Genomic DNA, 21,410 nt, shown 5'->3' with positions numbered 1-21,410 from the left:
GGTTGTTGTTCTTCTCTGGACTGATAACATTCCTGGTGCCAGCATGTATAAAGGAAAAAATATATAAATGAACTTGTGTTTTTGTCATGTAGATTCAATAAGAAAAACGGTAGGAAATGATTAGAAAGTCTTTAATTTAATGCAGGACAAATGTCATCTTCTTTTACATTATCTATTTAACTAGTGAAACATTCACCAAGGATAATAAAAATGAAGTACTGGAACAGATTTTAAAATGCTGTTAGAATGGACATAATTATGTACCAAACTTATAAATGTAAGCAGGTAACCTCCAGGAAAAAGTACAATAAATTCAGGTTCCTTGGACCCAAAAACATTTAATGTGCAAGTTATTAGTCACATTCATATACATCCTATAGTCCAATAAATAAAACATTTTCCAACCACTCTGCATGATCCAAAAACTTAAATAGCTGGTCTCCAAGTATGATTTTATATCGTGCAAAAATGGTAATTTGATCTCAAACTAGCATATTGAAATTTGTGTACTGTATTTTTTTCAATTTAATCCCCTTAAATTATCCCTTTCAACACTGCAAGTGTTTAGATTATACTTATTTTAAAGTTCTGAAATGAAAGCTTACTTCACATTGATAACATTTTTGACTTATCACAGAATTACAAGGTTGGTTCAGAAAGTACTTCTCAACAACTTTGATCTCCTCTTCCAAGTTAAATTGAACATTCTTTCCAGTAAATTAAATACTTTTGATAAAATGTGTTAATTATCCCCAATGTTTTTTTGTGAAATCTAAAGTATTCTTATGCCATGCTAAAAGTGTTTCCTACTGCTAAGATATCCACTTGAACATACACTTTATAAGCACCTTTAATCTAGATCTTAAAAAGTTAAACTAAAATACATAAAGTATAAAACATCTGATTAGACATTTAAGCAAGATTGTAAGGATATAATCAATAGTTTCATTTCATCCAAGGCCTGCTTTTCCCTTAGAACCATTTTCTTCACAACCAGTCAGGTATGAATACTAATTAGTTTCAGCTTGATCTTAGCATTTTAAAGCCAACAAAAAATTGTTCAAATTAAGCATTACAATTGGGTAATGATGCCAGTCACTTTGTTAAGATTAAACAAAAAAATTCCCGTTCACACACAAAGCAGCTTTGTTCCAGATTTTTCCGGAGTAGTTTTTAAATTATATTAATATATGTTTGAGTCCATGCTTTTAGGAATATTTTTATTTGTCAAATTATTCATAAAGGCTCCTCATTACTAAAAATGCTACCCGTTTGTACTTTTTGTAATTCTGATTAATATCTCAATTTCTGAGAACATAAAATGCAGTCTAACTAGCAATAAATTGTTAATACCTCTTTTGACCTCTTTCAGCATTATACTTCCCGATCTGTGCCTAAACAGCTAGCAAATCTGTTGTTGCCATAGTAGTAGTGTCGTCATTCCGTTGTTATGGCAACTCTAGCAGAACTGCATTCACTAAGTCTCTTTGCTTACAGAGACCTCCCTATATGGCATAGTATGAGGGATTGCAATAGCTGTGTTAAGGTTAGTATTATAAACAATCACGTTTTTACAAACTTGGCAATGAAAAAGCCTATTGTATCTTTGTTGGCCAGATGAATGAGGTCAGACTTGGTTCCCTGAGTGTGTTCATATTCTTCAGGGTGGAGAGTGAGGCCTTCAGTTGTTGCCCAGACAGGATTGAATCTCTGTAGCAGCTTCAGATGGTCATGTGACAAGCCAGCTCCCAGCATACCCCCTCCTCCAACATGTGGCTCCTGCATAAGCAAAGCAAACACGTGTGCTTCAAACAGGATCCAGGGGTGAGAGATCACAGCTTGTATATTCTGCACTTCAGAAGGAGGGAAAGGTGGCTGCTGTGCAAACTGCATTGATTTTCTTTTAAAGCGGCACACAACTGATTAGTTTCAAGTTTATAATTGATTGATTTAAATGTTCCTTAAATTTAAATACACAAAAATAGCACATTAAAGCTTGTGTGGTTCCTTTTATTTAAAATTTAAAAACTACAAAACTGTGTTAAAACTGCATTTAAAGCAATTTTTTATAGTACGTCAATTCAAAACACATATTTCAGAATATTTTCAACATTATTGAATGGTATTTTGGTTATTTTTAGTTCTGCTGGGCATATAAACTTAAAATCAGTTTTGAATTTTTTTTTCTCCAAGAAAATATGTAGTATCAGAGACCATCACTTTAAAAACAGGTTGAACAGATAAACATGTTGTCATAGCTCTTAAAATTACATTTTTTTTTGCTTTATATCAGTCATCATGATAACTGAATGAATCTAATGTTAAAAAAATATCCTAAAAATGAGTGATTAAAATATTAACTTTGGCACATGTCCAGAATGGCCATGTTTTTGCCACATTGTTAGAAATTTGTAATATTAAAAAAGTGTCTGACTCTCATCCCGACGAACAGCTGAGGTCTTCACTTTCCTCTTCAAATTATCTTAGAATTACAGTACCTGCACACCTGGTCTTGGCAGTCATCTCTATCTGTACCAATCACAATAATAAAGGCCTTCTTAAACTTCCCTACATTTGTGACTTGAGAACACTTACAGCCACAGAAGACTGAGCAGTGTTTCCCATCACCTCTCGCTTCAGTATTAACACATCAACATTTCTCCTCCCCTCCCTCCATGGGTAGGTGTTAATGTTTACAAGGCAAGTGTAAGGGTTAGTTAGTTTTCTTCGACTTTTTTTAATAGATTTTGAATCAACATTTATTTTTGTTATGCCCACACAATTTGGAATATCCAGTTTTGTTTTTTTCATATCTTGGCTCACAGCTAGAACCCTGTGACTACACTCTTAAGATTAAGATTAAGATCACTTTATTAGCCATATACAATTTCTTGCATTAGGAATTCGTCTTTTCGCATACCCCAGCTTGCTCTCCATGAGACACAGACAGGGAGAGAAGCTTGGGGTCAGAGCGCAGGGTCAGCCATTGTACATCGCCCCTGGAGCAGTTGGAGTAAAGGGCCTTGCTCAGGGGCCCAACGGAGTAGGATTCCTCCGCCGGCCGTGGGATTTGAACCGGCAACCTTCCAGCCACAGGTGCAGATCCTGAGCCACAGAACCACCACTCCGCTCCAGGAGAATAAGAACCGTAAGCACGTTCGAGCCACTTGTCTTTTAACTCATCACAAGCACAACAACGCAGTACAAGAGGTTCAGAGCAGGTTGGAGGAGAAGCACATCCCTCACCAACACCGGGAGGCCATTGGGGTTAATGTGTCCCAGACAGCCAAGAGAGCCCTGGCAGAATAATCCCACCCTAGCCTCCCTGGCACACAGTCAGCTGTACACTGCTGTCACAGTCATTTGACCCAGGCTCAAGCCTGTGATCATACAGCTTAACCTGCACTCCGAAGAGTTTCTTAACTGGTTGGGCCACTTGGAACATGAAGCCCCCAGAACGACTTTTAATAAGAAGAGTGACAAGACCATCCATCGTCTTGTGAAATATACATCACATCTGGGTGCACAAAAAAGGAAAAAATGTTAGTAGTATAAATAACATAAATACTTCTATAAATAAATCTGGAATGCAGTCCACAGCCTGGACCTATTTGTAAATGAATCATTTAAACTGCAAGCACACAAGAACCTTCAAGCATAAACATGAAATTCTTTCAATTCTATCTGCCTTCACTGGCCTCCCACAGACCTGAGCTACTGCTTTAACCCAGAAACCCTGGAAAGGCATCTGGAATGTTCTTTCATCTTGTACTTAATAAAAAGAAGAAAGATAGAACTGATAGAGTTCAAAAAAGAGCTGAGCTCAAAGTCAGAATAAAAAAATATGAATAAGGTAATTAAAATCTTCAATTCTATTTACTTCATGCAGACAAGTCAGTTTAAAACCCATTTGGGACAACATTCTCTGAGTTTTACAGTCACATTGTAACAGGCCCAGCAAACAACTCTCCAATCATTTTCTTCCACAGCTATACTTCAGTCTTAACACGGTTTAAAATAATTACTGGGCATGCACCCTGAAAGTTGCATTTTACTTATATTCCATTTACCTTATTTTCCTGTGCAATGTAAAACCCTGTACAGTAAAGTTATATAAAGTTACATATTTATTATTCTTCATTTTTAAATTGTATTTTTAGTGTACTGTATTTTTATTATTCTAAGTCACTTTAAATAAATATGTTAACTAAATAAGTATGCAAAGTAATGATTAAATCACTTCAGTTACATCCACATCCATAGTATGCAATTTCCTTCTCTAAAACATTCATTTAGCCCTTCTCCCTTGTCTTCTACAGTCTAAAACTGAAGTCTAGAAAGGAACCGGTGGGAGATTATTATGCCCTGAAAGAGCTTCATACTTGTCGTTGCAGCGAGAGGAAGGGGAAATGATGTAGAGCCCAGGCGACCTGCTCCTCGTTTTCAGCGAGGGTGATGGTACAGGTGCTGTAGACCAGCACCCCGTCACGCTTCAGCAGCTTCACCGCCTGTGTTCACAGAGCAGACATGCCAGGACATGTTAGAACAGTAAACCAAAATCAATCTGTGTGAAGTTCTTCACTACAAACCCCCTTTTCACTTCTACAGCAAAGCCACAGTCCACAGGACCACTCGGTCAACACACTTGTTTCTCCACACTTACTCTTAAATAAGGCAAACCTTTGCTACTCCCTGTACAGCACGGACTAGCTGCAAGACATGGACTCATCAAAATACAATCTTTTAGGCATTATTTGAACACTGTGAGGTACATACTGACATTTTTTCCCTTCTTGCATTTGAGATAAAACAACAGCATCTAAGGATTTTATAAGTTGAACAAACATAAAATGTGACATTTCAGAAAAAAAAACACTTACAGTCTTAACTGTGAAGTAACCTCTGACTATAAACTATATGTATGGGCCCTTGAGGCCCCAAATACAAGACTTTTATTGAAAATGGTCTGCGTGTACCACCAATAACTTTCCCCTGTGATGCATTTTCTAGTTATACTTGAGTTTTAGCTTTGAAATGTCAAAGCAGTGTATTTTTAATTTAGAAGTTAGACTGCCCTCTGCTGCTTACTCTCAACCACATCAAAAAACACTCAAGCTAGCCAGAGTCTTTACAGAAACATTCAGCCACAATTATTTTTTCCCCAGAACATTTGGTAAACAGCAATAGTGATACTTTGCGTTCTCAAAGCAATGTGTGTGGAGAGATTGAAGACAAACAAGTACAAACAGGTAGTGCACTTGCAGATGGGCAGGAATGTTAGGAGTGTCTGGTTGCTCTGCTGTTAAATCCAGTATTGTCTGGCCAAACTCAAAGCTCACCTGATCACTCTTATGTGGATCAGGTGAATCTGCACAAGTAAAGTTTCCTCTTCTTTATGCCTCAACTTTGAGCTGGTTGTGGGATTCCAGACCAGTCACCATCAAGCCTCTTACTTGTACTGCTACTTTATCACTTTAACTGAACTTTTCCAACTCTGCTAGACTGAAATTCAATAAAATGTTTATATCTAACTAAAACTCATATATCAACTGTTAGCTACTACACAATGATCCTAAGACATCAACCTACTGTAGTGAAGAGCTGGCGTTGTAAGGGCTGATAAGATGTAATTTCCTTCAGGCTCCAAGTACAGGCCATGTTGGGTCTCTGTCCCAGACCACTACAGGGGGCATCAAGCAACACTCTGTCAAACGACTCTGGAGGGAATGGAGGGCCACCTGAAAGAGACAAGCTTTTTGTGTCTATACTAATTAAGAGTTAAAAAAAACAAATTTTAAATTCTGTTTGATAAATTATTTGCTTCTGCAGAGAAAATTAAAATACAATATCCCTGACTGTGGCTGAAAGGATCCAAATGCCAAATTGAGCAAGACATCCACTAAAGCTTGATCACTGAACTTTCGTCTGATACTATAATTTTAAATCTATATTTAATTTCAGCCAAAAGTTTTCTGCCTAAAACTCAAAGTGGAGACTGAAACAAAATACTGTAAAGAAGCCTTCTCCAAAGACCACAGCTGCTCGCTGTCAGTGCTGTTCAAGGCTTGTGAATATGCCACTGATGTGTACATCTCTTGATGCAGACCTGTCATCTCTTCCTTTACAGACTGCATATTTATTTAATCGGATTCTCTCCTCTGTTAATCTACATAATTTCATGCATGTGATTGAGGATAGATGTGTGTTAGATGTGCATATTAGCAATCAATTCTTTAAAGAATCATTCAAATTGTGGTTGATGGAGCAATAATTTGGTTTTCTGCAAACAACTCTCTCCTAAAATGCACCTGTGAAGCCAGCTAGTCTTTCTTGGACTTTGAGATGATCACTAGTCAAGAGACAGCAAAAATTAATTGATCAAATGGGTTCATGCAGAAGAAATGGATGGACCTCACTCATCCATTTCCCTTGTTAGTACAGACGCATAATAAACATTTTTACTTAAAAAAAATCTTCAATGACAAAACAAAGACTTCAAGGAAAGCAGACACTCAATAAATCAATAAATCTGCAGGGACTTGTTAAAGAACCTGATTTTACTTGCACCACTGAGCCACAGAAGCATTATAACATTTGTTGTTGTTAGTTCTTCCTGCTGTTAGATTCAGTAAGAGCAAGTTTGGTTTGAATTCTAACATTTTATATAAGCTGGCCACAGAATCCACAGAGAAAAAATCACTCAAATACCTTCCACTGCCTCAGTAGGTGTATGATGGAATATGAAAGTTCTAGAACTAAGCCATGTGTCAACACTAGAGACAGGGCCACTCTCGGTTCAGCTGGACATTGCTTTGTTTCCTTACCTCCTGAGCTCCCTGCTGGATCACCAGAGATGGCCTTGATCGCATTGAAGCAATACACTTTAATGCTGTTCAGACCCAGCATCTGGGCATTCTGTTTAATCCGCTCCACTTTATTTGCTATCTTGTCCATGGCAATCACTTCTCCCTTAAGAAAGCAGTAAGGCTAGTTAGCAATTGAGTGCATCTTTATCCAAATAGTGCCTGCGATTATTAGAATGTATAAGGTACTAGTATGAGTCCTCTATGGTCTAGGCAGTCTAGCAGATCTTCGAGAATCAACAATATACTGTACAAACAATGGGAACACTGATATTGTGATCAAAATAGCAAGACTATTTTGTTCAGTTCAGTCCAAAATGTTCAACTGTCATTTTTAAGAACTGCAGAGTCTGTGAGTTTAAATTCTGAATGATCTCTATGTCATTAAATTTACTTAGCCCCTGCTCTAGTTGGAGAGTGAAACTCCTCCCAGCATTTATAAAGTGCTGATTTAAAGCTAGCTTATAAATCCTTCTGGACAGTGAGCTTATAGGACAAGTGTTGGCCACTCCTGCAGTAGAGAAACCAGCCATGCTATAAACAATGCCAGCATCATATTATTACATGCCAGAACTGAGACAAGCAGGTTTTGCATTTTTTTAAATAAAGATTGACATAATAGAGTAAACCTCTACTGAAACATATGATGCCTCTCTTGTTTTAGATATGAATAAGGAATCTGAAATTCATCACAATGCATGAAACTGTGTGGAAGTAACACATTTTGGAATAATGATAATTTTTTTTTATAGAGTCAATATGTTATATGTTGTCTTGCTTTTAAATTTTACCCACAGCATAAGCTTTGCCCTTGTTATGTCAGTTATGTGGATAGGTCCATGAAAAAAACATCTACTTTCATACATTTTTTCAGATGTCAAGCCTCATGTTTGCAAACATATTTACTGTCTACTAATGATGAAATGGGTGAATTAGTAAAGACATCCTTGATTATTCAGGGACAGGCTGCACTGGCTCAGTCTACCTCATCCCCCATGAGAGCAGCGATGTGAGTGGTCTTTCCACCTGGGGCTGCACACATGTCCAGAATTCTCTCGCCAGCCTGAGGCTGCAGCACATGGCTCACTATCGCTGAAGGCAGGTTCTAATTATAGAAGACAAGAAAAAGGTACACTCAATCCTGTATCCAAACCTCTCCAACAAGCAAAGATGAAGTTCATATCTTTGTCATCAGCTTCTTCTGAATGTACTGTGCAAGCAATTCCACCACTGTAAAGTCTATTGGTACTGGTGATTTATAAAAAACACCTCTTCCCAGAGATAGGGAGAGAAGTTGGAAATGCACTGTAGAAGAACAGATAACATAATGTAAGCTAATAGTTCTGGTTACCATCCTTTCTATAGTGTATTGCTCACCACAAATAAGCCAAATAATAAATTTCTACTGCAGTCAAAAATAATTAAACAATAAATTGCTTATGATTGCTTTGCCAAATATTTAGAATGTTTTTTCCCCCACATAATATTTGTTCAGACATTTTAAAAGTACAGTATCCTGGATGCCATTTTTTTTATTTCTGAAACAGAAGTAATATGCACTCAGAAGGTGGAATTTTTGGTGGAGTTCAAAACCATACAAAGGACTTTTTTGGGGTGAAAGACATATTTTCTCTCCTAGCATGTTTTATGGTTGTACTCATTGGAAGTCAGGAGGTAGAAGAAGATACCTGTAAGAACACCTGATTTGGCAGAACATTGTAGAACGAAGGACTGAAGTACACGGGCTCTGTCATCCTTATGCCAATTCCCCTGAAGAACACAACATGTAAAGTGTATTCTGCGTATACAAAAACTACAAGATTGCTACCAAATCTACAAATCAGAACGTCCTCACCGAGCACTGTAGATATAATTAAAATACCTTTAACATTTTAATTGCAACCAAAATATACTGTACTTTCAGCTTTTCTATATAATCTACATACTGTGTTTTTATATATACAGTATTCTATATGTTCTCAGTATATTCTCAACATGACACTGTGGAGCTTCAGTACTATTTGAAGGATAATTCCTGTTGATACCATGCATTCCCAGGAGGTACCCAGACCATCAGCAGGGTGGCTGCTGTCGAATGCCCCAAACTAGTCCAACTGTGGACTACTCTAGACAATCCCGGTGTCCCTGGGAGAGCTTTGCGCTGTCATCTAAGATTTCCGATCTCAGTGATTGTGCAGAAACTGGACTTCAGACAGAAGCCTCCAGTCTGTCAGATTAATCCTGCACTGCAAGTATAGATCGCCACTAGCTGAACATCGAAAGCCACTTTAACCTCACTATGGCAAAGAGGGCTTGTCATATTCTATCATGTCTACTCTGTTTAACGATATTCTAAGCAATGGCTCCATTTCTTGTAAAATGCTATTAAGTATATTTTTAGTTTCAGACCCATTTCAAGTAGGTGAGTGTACTGGATAGCTGAAAACAAAACGTCTACACTACACTCTGAAGTCCAATCAAAAAATATAAATGTCATTTGAAGTACCTGGGATGAGTCCCTTTTACACTGCATTTAAAAAGCTGCATGTATTTAATGTTAAACTATTATCTCTATCAAAATGAATTATATTAAAATTGACATAGTGCTACTTTCTAGGGTTTGGGTTTCTAACTTTGAAAACACATCTCAGAAGGGAATATCTGAAAATAAACTACACTGTAAATAACACTAAAGGTGAAGTTGAAGTTGGAGTACGCACTTAATTGGTTGATCTGTACAGAAGATATCACTGCGGCTCATTTCAGCAATTCCATTTCCTATGAAAACTCGCTTCCCCTGGAACTCCTTTGCTCCTCTTGTACATTGTCCTTCAATGTCAGAGAAAACAGACACCACATCTCCCATCTTCATGTCTGAGAATGGATTAGCAAATACAGATTGATTCAAAGCAATCCCTTCAACATGGAGTAAATAGAACCTACCTGAAGCTATTTATAATAACAGAAACCAGCTCTACTAGATAAATCAAAATAGCTTCACATCGTACCGAAACCTTGTAAAATAACGTTGAAAAGCATTTCAATTTCTATGTTCATTTCAAATTCTCCATCTTGAATTTTTGGCTGGCTGATGGGTAAGAAAAAAACTATTATTACAATGATAACAGAAATGATACAATTTTTGTAAAAATACAAAAAAGAAAAACTTTTGTACACTGTGTTTACCTATAGTGGAATTTACAGATAATCTAAACTATTTTAAGTGTAACTTCCAGTCCCTTCTAGTGCTCTTTTTTCTGGACAAAAGAATGATCATATTCTGTCTTACCTTCTATACTACAGATGTAAATTAACTTTTTAGATAATTTTGATGCCAGATAATTTACTAATGAGTCATGATTATAGAGTAATTCTGACAACGTTCATTCACTTGGTTTCTTACAGAGCAGAGAGCTGGCTCTTACTTCTTCCTTACATTTAGGAGCCGCAAGGATCCCTGGAGCAAAGACATGAGCTCCACGTAACACTGCATTCCCACACTGAGCTCCCACCACAACTTCTAAAGAGTGCCTTTCCAGAGAAACCCTGAGAACAGAAACAAGGTCACACTGTTACAACAAACACATCAAATGCAAAAGTCTTGTACAGAAAGACACTCCCTTTGTTGAACCTTCCTACTCAAAACTTGAAGGATTCACTGGTTTCTGATGCAGAAGTGCTCCAGTAGCAGTAGTAAAAGTCACCTACTGAAGTGATGGGAGAGAATGGTTCAGGAAAAACCCAGAATGGGACACCATTTAGCCTCTGTTCAGTGCTGCAGCTCTAAAGCCAGCCTTGTGAAGCTGTCCCTTTCTCATATAATACATGAATTATCTTTTTATGAAACTACTGCTCAAGTGTTTGGACATTTTACAAAAGGGAAAGTAAGATCTGATAAAACAGTAATTAATTGCAGCCAGTATGACTGATACAGTCCATAATCCACGGAATCAGGTTAGTGAGACAGAAACAATTAACATAATATCACAATAGTTCAGGTGGGTGGCTGCGTCAGCATGCATAGGCTGCAAAGGAACAAGTAATAGGTTTATTCCATGCTGAATAAAAGAAGAAAGAAAACACAAAATTTTGGCTGTGGAGCCTTCAGCTCAGCTCACACCTGAAGAAGGCTCCATGGCTGAAACATTGTGTTTTCTTTCTTCTTGTTTTCAGCATGGAATAAACCTATTACTTGTTCCTAATATCATAATATGCATACACATTACAAATGTGCATAATTAGCATGTCAATATTGAGAAAAATATTTCAGTATGTACCTGTAGGTCACTTTTAAGAGGTTTCTGTTCAAACAATGTTCAGTGGTTGGTATTTTTTCCCTCCTTTCTATACGCAAAATTCTACTTTTGAAATTATAGCCATACTGTACCTTGGACCAATAACAGGAATGAGCAAAACATCTGGAACATCTGGGTGATTAAATATGGGAAGGTCATGGCTTGAGAATGAATTCATCTGCTGCTGCTAGGATAAACACCAAGGTTAGAATGTTCTGCTAACAGGGAGACAAGAGAAGCCTCTCTATAAAAGCGCCTGCATTACCTTAAAAAGGAGAAGAAATAAAGTTTCATTATAAATGGGAATGCTTTTATGAGTTACTGATAAAAATAAACGGACTCTGTAACTTTAGACAATTTACATTACTCTGCTACACAGACACATCGGATATGTCTTGTTTTGCCTTATGACGTTCTGCACAAATTCTCTGTACAGTAACAAGCAAGCATGTGCATTTGACATTCAATTATAGGACATCTATATGAAAAGGCGCAGCCGTAATACCTTTTATTGTGTTAAATTACAGCTGCATACTAGTGGTTTTGAATATACTTTCAATGTGAAACATCTCACAGCTCTTAGCGTGATTTATTTTAATTAAAGAAACGGTTTGTATATATTTTTAGTAACCAAAAAATTCCTCTGAAACGAAATTCTAGCAATTCCACCAATCTCATTAGACAACAGCACCATCTGGTGTTTTTAAAACTGGGGTGTTCCCTCACTCCAAGGTGTATTAGCTAGCATTTGGTTCACTCTCAGCAGAGGCTGCCAATCACATCCAATCATCCCATCAATAGCAAGAAAATGCTGCTGCAGTCAAGCAGATCAAAGGAGGTCCATCACCTTTCGGATCTCCTCAGACAGGCAGCGTCTGACGTGCTCTGGAGATGCTAGATGGGTGTTGACCCTGACGGAGGTGAAGGCCGGGGGGTGGGAGAGACGACTGAGAAGCATTTCAAACCTCCTCTCTGCATCCTCTTGGCCAAGGACAGCCAGCAGCTGTGAGGGCAATAGGATAACATTAATAAAACAGCATCAATCTGAGGGATGAACTGGGTCATGCTTTTGACTGTTTATTCTCTGAGAGTTTTCTCTTTTTGCCTGTTGTTGCACGCCTTGTATGTGTTCGTTGGAACCACATGCTCCAAACACCAGCTTGAGTGTTTTCTGCATCACTTCACCAACTTCCACCTGTCCCTCAAATATTTACGGTTAACATATCTTCCACTACTCTTCCGTTTCTAGACATCAACTTCTCAATCAACTACCCCCAACTCTCCACTTCAGTTTATTACAAACCCACGGATTCACACAGTTATCTCCTGTATAACTCATTTCACCCCAAACACACTAAAAACTCTCTCCCTTTTTCACAGTTCCTTCGGCCACGACGATTATGCAGCGACGACATTGATTTCCAGAACCAATCCCTCAAAATGTACTCCTTTTTCATCAACAGAGGATACCCCAGCAGTGTTATTGACAGAGCCCTTGCCTGAGCCAAAAACACCCCTCGGACCATCAACTCAATCACAACAACCGCATTCCTTTGGTGCTTCCCTACCACCCCAACACACTTCCTATCCCCAGGACTATTAACGACAACTTTTCCAGCCTACAGGATGATCCCTCCATTGGGGCCCTCTTTTCGACCACCTAATCTGCGCAACCTTTTTGTTCACAGCTCCCTTGACCGCCCTCAGCAACCATCCACACCAGGCACTTTCCCTTGGAACAGAGCTCACTGAATCCCCTGCAAGTACATATCTAACACCACACTCATTCAAGGCCCCTCAGGACAATTCTGGATCACCCAGATGGCATCTTGTACTTCTGGCAACCTTATTTACTGTATCTCTTGCAGTAAATGCCCAGCCATCTACGTTGGAGAAACAGGAAGGAAACTCGGACACCGCTTCAGAGAACATGTCAGGGCTGTGAAGATTAAAGATTTCTCCAAGCCCATTGTTTCTCATTTCACCTCTGATGGCCATGACCACTCTAATCTCTCCGTCTGTGTTCTCAAAGACAGTTTTCTGAACTCATACATTAGAAAGACTACAGAAATAAAATTATCCTGCAGCTAGGATCACACCTTCCCCCTTCTCTTAACGACAGACTACTTTTGTTCTAAATTTTCTCCATTCATTGGAGGTTTCAATTTACACCTCTCTACAACCATTCTGACTTCACACCTCTTGATTGGCCTCTCACTCATCTCTACCAGCCTTTATTCTCCCACTACATTACCTTTGCTTACTGCCTTGTCTCTCTCACACCTGAAGAAGGCTCCACGGCCGAAACGTTATGTTTTCTTTCTTCTTTTTTTTCACCATGGAATAAACCTATTACTTGTTCCTTTGCAGCCTACGCATGCTGACGCAAATACCCACCTGAACCTGTATGTGTTCTGCTGCTTCTATGGCTCTTTTCTGTTTAAGAACTTTAGATTTCTACCTTCACCCATAATGGTCCTAAAAATGCTTTAAATTAGTCTGATTTAATCAGATATTGTCCATTAAAATTGTGTTTTTAAAAATATGTATAATTCCATTTCCACATATAGTATATTTTACATTAAAGTTAAGAAATCTCTTTTTGTACAATATTGCATAACTAATTTGTCTGTTGTGTCTTGATGAGAGGAAGATAAAAGTCTTCAAACAAACTTGTAGTGAACATGAATCCAAAAATGACAATAGGTACTTACATTACTAATGATTTAACATGGTCCCAGCCATGTAACTGGAGCTACAAAGAAGGCACAACAGCGCCTTTACTTACTCAGACAGTTGAAAAAAATTGGTCCTTCTTTGACTGTCCTTACCACATTTTACAGGTACGCTCTTGAAATGGGCTCATATGTGGCATTAAAGTGTGGTTTGACTGCAGCTTGTTGTCTTTATAGGGGGTGATAAGTCAGCCCAGTCCATTAATGGAATACAGCTTCTCTCTATTGTGGTCATTTTTACAACTCACTGTCTCAGAAACGCAGGAAGTATCACTTATTGGACAACAATCATCCTGGTTTCTCACTTTTCTCCCCCCTTCTTTCTGGTAAGCATGACAGGTAAACTGTCTGAACTCTACCTCTACCACCGCCTAAACTCATTTACATGACTACACCTACATTATTACTCACACTGATGTGTTGTTTCTTTTCTGTTCTCACACTGCTTTTGTACTTCCTTACTTTTTTAAAGTTGTATGTTATTTAACTTGTTGTTGCTGTTCTGTGTTTATGTTTTGGTGATACCTTAATGTCTTTGTATCGGAGCATACATGTAAATAAGCATTTCATTGCACTTGACAAATGTGCATATGTGCAAGTGCATATGACAAATAAACTGAAGTGAACTGACATGACACCTGTGGTGACTACTTATGATGGAATGGAACAATAGTAAAGTTTGTAAAGAATATTTAATAGCAAATAGTAAAGAATTTCAACATTTAAAAGCCATATAACAACTAAACTCACATATCCTACCTCTTTATTTTTAAAGACATCACCAAGATATTGCTTCACATCACCTCGTAATGTTATTTTGGGGAAAACAGACATCTCTTCTTGTACAGTACAGTGCACCTCAAGTCCTCAAGGATCCTGAAATAAACAAGGAGGGGGCTGAAAATTCGGAGACCTAACCATTACCAAAAAAACAGTAAAATTCTCTCGTCAAAATTGGGAAAAGCTGTACGTTCATTTCCTGGAAGAACATATGAAAGCGCAGATACTACAGTAACGTGCTGTTGACATAGGAAACCCCGTAAACCCAAGAGAAATCGACCTCCTGGAGGTGGATGCTTGCTCGTTGCAGGTTGTCACATTGTGAGTCTTAATTCCTATTAGAACCTTTTATAATATTTCGTTTGTGGTTCAAGTATTGGTGTAACTTTAACAAGATATAAATTAAAAATGTAAACATAATGGGTTCGTTAACTATTGTTCTACTAACATATTATTATAAAGGGGGGTGTATTTCGGTTGGGAGCAGTAAAAAAAGTGGACCAAATAAAAGAGAAAGATGTGATATTTATAAAAGCCAACCAAATCACCTCGCCAAGGCGAGCAATACATTCAAGCACGGGACTTAATTTAGCTCGCGAAAAGGATCGTGTGCAATTCGCAAGAAAATAAAGATGAGGCTGATATGTATTTAAGTACTCACCCACTAATCGGCCATGATTATAATTTATGCGCAATCTTTATATAAACGAGCAAATATCTATATCCAGTGTTACCTTCATACAAAGCACACACAAGATTAGACCAGGACAGAAGAAACAACGTATCCCGCTGGTTCATACCATGCCTTGCTTTTGGCTAGATCGTAAAACTTATGCGCATTTCCTCCCACTGTAGTTTTGTAGACTGCATCGAGAGAGAAACCTCAAAAAGTATATTTTAATGTTTCAGTTCTTTCTAGGACACTATCTGTGTTTTTTGTATAATATTGTAAATTAATTTTATTTACATTTCTGTTATATTTTAATTGTAATTCAATTTTTAAAAATATTTATGTGGGAGGAAGACTTCGTTTCCCATGAGACCTTGCACTAGTACAGACATTTTCTAGTGCATCTTGGGAGTCATAGTTTTATTTGTGTGACTGAAAGAACTACAGTGTAATAGGTGATAATACGTTCTTTTATATATTACCAAGTTGATATTTTTGAGAAAAACCTTATTTTGCTATTTATGCTTGTGTTTGTACAACACGGTTCAAAACCATTTTGCAAACAGTATGGGACCTGTTTTAAACATGGGTATATGTGGAAATCTAAAGAAACAAATAATGTGCTCTCAGTAACATTTTTGATTTATACATCTTAAATTATGTGACAAATTATTAATCAGCTAAAAAATATATCCGTTGGATATATATTTACGTCATGAGACAGCTGACGCTGCTTTGCTGGGAAGTCACATTTAGCCCTCTTTAATATTTCAGCAGAACACAGGTGGGAAACCAGAACCTTAAAAGTCACCCATTCCAAGACTGACCAGGCTCAACCTTGTTCAGCTACCAAGCTCGTGCAAGAGCGCTAACACTGCTGCCCAATAATGAACAATATTCTACAATTATTCTACAAACAAGGGGTTGTAAAATAGGCCAAAACTTTATAGAGTGTCTCAACCCTTCCGTTGTGAATTTACACCACTTCCATCTGGCAGGTCTATGTCCCCAGGTGTAAAAGTAATCAGTACTCAGGACATCTTTCAGTCCCTTCTACAATATCTCTCCCACATTATGTAAAATAACTCTCCAATCTCCTGTCACACTATTGGACTGCCTTCTCTTTTAGTAATGTTTTTCTTCCTGATTTGCTGTATTGGGATGTGCTGCAAAATTAATTTCCCCCAGAGAATAATAAAGCTTAAACTGAAATTGAATTGAACTGAAATTGATATCATTCAGTCTTAATATTTGAAAAATCAAACAACACCTTTTCTGAAATACTACTTGAAATTTTAAATGACTAACCTCCTGTCTTAAATATCGCATTCTATTTGGAGTTTCTAAATTAAATAAACAACCTGGAATTAAGTTGAATGTGTCTGTCTATGTCTCAGTCCATGACGTTCTTTCTGATATTTATTTATGAATACTACTTTGTACTAAAAAAGTCAGACGTAATTTAATGATTGGGTATTGAATTAACCAGCTTGGCTGTTTGATTAAACCCCCTTATCTATAAAGCTTTACAGCATCACTTAATGTCAAATAGATATGAACCCCACCATTTGTGTAGAAAGTCATAGGGTGCTTTGCAAAAATATGTGCACCTTTCTTGTGATGCTTGTTTTTTTTTAAATTACAAACTGCTGCATGTACACTTTTGTAAACTTAATTATTTTCTTTTAAAAATGGGTGGCCCAATAGTTTGCATTGCTACCTTGCAGTGCTGGAGCCCTCTGTTCAATTCTGGACCCCGGGCACTATACAGAATGAGTGGGGTTTGTATATTCTCCCAGTTATTGTGTGGGTACTTCTAGGTACTGTGCTTTCCTCGCAGTCAAAGACATACTGGTATGTTAATTGGCTTCTTGGAAACTTGAGCCTGGTGTGAGTGTGTGTGTCCTATCTCAGCCACTAAATACTGTAACTATTTCGAAGTTGTTGTTGCTGCTTATTACATATCCTGAACAAAGTATTTCTGCCATTAACATCAATGAAATATGAAGAAGGATAGCTGACCATTTCACAGAAGGCGAGAACCAAGACATCTCCAGTCACCAATAGCATAACATTTTCCTGATCATGATTACACTGTACTTTCTGCCAGTGTGCTTTCACAGGGATTCAAAATCACAGGTACTGGAAAGACATTAGAAATCAAAATTAAACTTTGACTTATGTCACACATTCCTAAGCACTCAGTAATCTACTAATTTATTCATACTCCCGCCACACAGACTGCCACCTGCCAAGTCCACCCCCCGAATCTGTATCTCAGATTTCCATTTATATTCGATTCTGGCTTAATATTCGACCCACATGTGCAGCATACTGTCAAAACATTTTTTTTTCACCTCAGAAATATCGCTAGACTACGCCATATGCTATCACTAACTGTGGCTGAAAAGCTGATCAACACATTTGTGTTCTCTCGAATTGGCTACTGTAATGCTCTATTCGCTGGGGTATCTAAATCTACTCTGAACAAACTGCAGTATGTCCAAAATTCAGCAGCCAGAATCCTGTCCAGGTCTAGTGCAAGTGTTCACATTACTCCTATCCTGGAGTCCTTGCACTGGCTTCCGGTCAAATTCCATGTAGATTTTAAAATCCTCATGCTCACCTATAAGGCTCTGCATGGCTTGGCACCTCAGTACCTGTCTGAACTATTATTGTCCTTCTCCCCACCTCGCAACCTTTGCTCTTCTAATTCTGCTCTCCTTACTGTCCCCCAAGCCCGTCTACATTGTATGGGTGAGAGGGCCTTCTCCTGTTATGCCCCCAAGCTCTGGAACTCTCTCCCCATGGATATCAGAGAGTCACCTTCTCTAAACTCAAAACCCTCTTCTTCAGAAAAGCCTTTACTTAGTACCACCATCCACGGTCTCCTCTTTATATTGTAATTTTGTTTTATCTTGTGTATTCTTCTTATTTATTGTTGTTGTCATCCTGTAAAGCACTTTGAGAAGCCACCTTTAAAGGCACTATATAAAATAAAGTTTATTATTATTATTATTTCTACCCGTTACATACCTACTGTCATCTTTTTTTAACTGTCTCCACTCTTCCTGTTTGTGTTTTTTCTATTGCCTTCACACACCCAAACAAACCTCCACAGCTGTAACATTTACTTCTTACATTTCACTTTTTTACTTTACAGTGTTAAACTAATTTATTCTACCCCACACCCGAAGAAGGCTCCACAGCTGAAATGTTGTGTTTCTTAGTAAATACAAATAGTAAATAAAAAATAATAAATTTTGTATTTTCGATTCTAAAAGGCTGAACAAGCTCATCAGGAGAGCAAGCTCTGTCATTGGGTCTGACCTGGACCCCTTGGAGGTAGTGGCTGAGAGGAGAATGGTGTCCAAACTAGACGCCATCATGGACAACATCTCCCATCCCCTCTATGACCAGCTTGTAGAAATGAAGAGCACGTTCAGCAATAGACTGATTCATCCATGGTGCGACAGGGAGCGCTACAGGAGGTCATTCTTGCCTTCTGCCATAAGACTGTACAACGCATCCTACTTGCATCTGGGCAGAGGCAACATCGACAGTGACCTGTTTCTGGACTGAACACATCTACACATCTACTGCTACATCTGTTCTTTTTCTTTTCCCATTTACAACCATTTTTTGTGCAATATATGCCAGGGACCCGTGCAATACCTTTATATTTATATTTATATCTATATTTACATCTATATATTCATATGTGCAATACGATTTTTCTGCGTACTGTTCTGTTCTAGTTTGTTCTTTGTGTGTCCTGGACTGTGAGTAACTCTTTTAGTGCACCCCTCACTGTACTGATTGTAGTGTATATATTGTATTATTATTATTATTGTATCATTCGTTACACTGTGGCTGTGTTGTCTGTATTAAGCTGCTGTTGCACTGCAATTTCCCTCACGGGATCAATAAAGTATCTATCTATCTAAACCTTTACTTGTGCCATATTCTAACAGTCTCCAAATTGGATAAAAAGGAGTAGACGTCTGTAACTGTCTACAGAGGGCAGTAACCGGACACACTATTACCTTTTATTTTATATGTTTATAAGGAGTACATATCCTGAGAAAAGCTTTAGCAATGACTATACACAAAGCTCAAGTTTGCAACTGAAACTATATGACATTCTAATATTCTGCATTTATCTCTTTGTTTTATTTACACCCATGTGACTACTGGTGTAATCCATGATAATTTCTTCTGCCTGGTAGAAGACACAGATAATAAAAGAAGCAAGGGAGATATAAAGGCAGAGAATGAGAGAAACAGAGATAGGGTCAGCCATGTCATTGGCCTGTTTGACTGTTCAAAGTTAAATTCTTAAGAGCAGAAATAGATGTGTAATTGGACAACAGGACATAGACAACAAAACCTGGAATGTATACTATACAGTAAACTTGAACTTGTACTTGAACTTTATTGCCATATGTAACCAGTACATGTACTGGTACAATGGAATTCTTACTTACAGAAAGTCTCTCGATTGTTAAAACAAATGCAAAAACACAAAGTGCAGACAGTGCATCAAGATAATATACAAATAAACAGTAGACAATGTACAAGTAAACAAATAAACAGTTTGAATGTAAACAATGCAGACATGTAAATAATGACTGGAGATGTGCAATAAATAAGAAATTATAATGAGGAAGATGGTACAGGTGTGGTCCAAGGGGCATGGCTAAATGTGTTCGCCAATCGCACTGCTTGTAGATAGAAGCTATTGAGGAAGCTGGTGGTAAGTGTCCATATGCTTTTGTATCTCCTGCCTGAGGGCAGTGGGGTGAAGAGCTCATACCTGGGGTGGTGACTGTCCTCTACCATGGCAGTGGTCCTCATAGAGCTGTTTAATCTCAGTGAGACAAAAGCCAATGATCTTCTGGGCCATATTGACAATTCTCTGCACTGCCTTTCTTTCTCGAGAAGAGGTGTTACCACTGTGACAGTATACAGTATGCCGTGACAGTATACAGTCAGAGGGAGAGAAAGAGAGGTTTAGTTAAGAGTTTGTTATTTTTTAGTTCATTTTATTTTGTACGTAAATGCTCCAATATTGTAATTCTCTAAATTTGCACAGTGAAATCAATGTATTCTTCTTCTTTCTCTTTCCATACATTTTCCTCCTTTTTCTCATTCTCTCAAATAAAACAGTTTACAACCTTTAATCATTACATACTAAACATTCTCACAACGCTATATATAAGATAGCAAAAACATTTCACTGATGATATGTAGGGGAGAAGAGAAAGCTTAGCTAACCTTGCAGACACGACATATACAATTGCCAATATTTCCAGAGTAATGTTAACAAACAATTTGACACCCACAACATATAGACAAACTGCAAATACACACAATGAGAAAGTGTAAGAATCAAGAAATTGGCAATTTCAATATCCTAAATTTATCCGATTTTTATGCCCAGTTAGATGAAGCCCTTGTGAGCTGTGAACTGCTCTAGTTTGAAAGAACCCATGACTTATTCCTATCCAAGAAGCTGTAATACTGTGAATATGCCATCATGTATGTATCAATTTATGTATGTGTTTTGAGAAAATACTATCATTCCAATAACACTTCATTGTGCATTTGAGAGAGTTACACAACCCTAGTTTATTATGAAAATAAAGGATGACTGCTGTCTTCCTTTCCTTCCGTCTTCCTTTCTGCGTTTGTATTTATGTTGGGCTCTACAGGTGGTTGAATGTTTACTCTTTATTATGGTTAAAATGATTACGAGTTTAAACAATCAGAAACTCCTTTGATTCTTGATGTTTGCAATGTTGAGAAAAAGTTTGTGAATCCTTTAGGATTTTCAAGTATTTCGCATGTTTGAAATGTAAAGTGTTTTTAGGTCTGTCTTAATAGCAGATAAAGTTAATTTGGTGAAACAAATGACACAAGACATGATACTCTTTCAACACTTATCGATCCTTAAATGATGCAACTTTTAATATACATGTGTGATAAAGTATGCAAGCCTTTAGATTCAGTAACTGGTGGCACCGCTTTGAGCAGCAAGGACTTTAATAAATGTTTCATGTAACCA

The 21,410-nt window shown here is 37.7% G+C and overlaps 1 protein-coding gene and 1 long non-coding RNA gene across 4 annotated transcripts; one reads left to right on the top strand and one right to left on the bottom strand.

Moving 5' to 3' along the window:
* Positions 1-322: 322 nt before the first annotated feature.
* Positions 323-15,402, bottom strand: nsun6 (NOP2/Sun RNA methyltransferase 6). 3 transcript variants are annotated; one of them, XM_088643406.1, is made up of 12 exons: positions 15,335-15,402; positions 14,697-14,769; positions 12,006-12,161; positions 11,251-11,345; positions 10,300-10,409; positions 9,584-9,737; positions 8,552-8,633; positions 7,849-7,968; positions 6,825-6,969; positions 5,590-5,738; positions 4,383-4,508; positions 323-1,779 (listed from the first exon to the last, which is right to left on the bottom strand). In XM_088643406.1, exons 3-12 carry the CDS (start codon positions 12,114-12,116, stop codon positions 1,564-1,566), a joined length of 1,308 nt encoding a protein of 435 aa, XP_088499532.1. In that variant the 5' UTR covers positions 12,117-12,161; positions 14,697-14,769; positions 15,335-15,402; the 3' UTR covers positions 323-1,563. The 3 variants fall into 3 exon arrangements, with proteins under 3 accessions (XP_088499532.1, XP_088499530.1, XP_088499531.1); XM_088643404.1 differs by lacking the exon at positions 15,335-15,402 and having other exon boundaries at positions 14,653-14,771; XM_088643405.1 differs by lacking the exon at positions 15,335-15,402 and having other exon boundaries at positions 11,251-11,342; positions 14,653-14,771.
* LOC148657316 (uncharacterized) lies at positions 14,764-19,291 on the top strand. The gene is made up of 2 exons (XR_015940934.1): positions 14,764-14,994; positions 18,628-19,291. It is a non-coding gene; the product is annotated as an uncharacterized LOC148657316 (long non-coding RNA).
* The last annotated feature ends 2,119 nt before the right edge of the window (positions 19,292-21,410 follow it).

This window comes from Lepisosteus platostomus, chromosome 8, assembly GCF_059453375.1.
Source record: "Lepisosteus platostomus isolate fLepPlt1 chromosome 8, fLepPlt1.hap1, whole genome shotgun sequence".
Taxonomy (NCBI): domain Eukaryota; kingdom Metazoa; phylum Chordata; class Actinopteri; order Semionotiformes; family Lepisosteidae; genus Lepisosteus; species Lepisosteus platostomus.
Note: the sequence above shows the minus strand (reverse complement) of the source record. Positions and strands in the feature narration are given on the sequence as shown.

Coding starts and splice junctions, on each gene's coding strand:
- nsun6 (XM_088643404.1), bottom strand. CDS start 14,727: ATGTCTGTTTTCCCCAAAATAACATTACGAGGTGATGTGAAGCAATAT. Junction 4,509..5,589: donor AACGCCAGCTCTTCACTACA/GTAGGTTGATGT, acceptor CTGTGAACACAG/GCGGTGAAGCTGCTGAAGCG. Junction 1,780..4,382: donor TCCTCTCGCTGCAACGACAA/GTATGAAGCTCT, acceptor TTGCTTATGCAG/GAGCCACATGTTGGAGGAGG.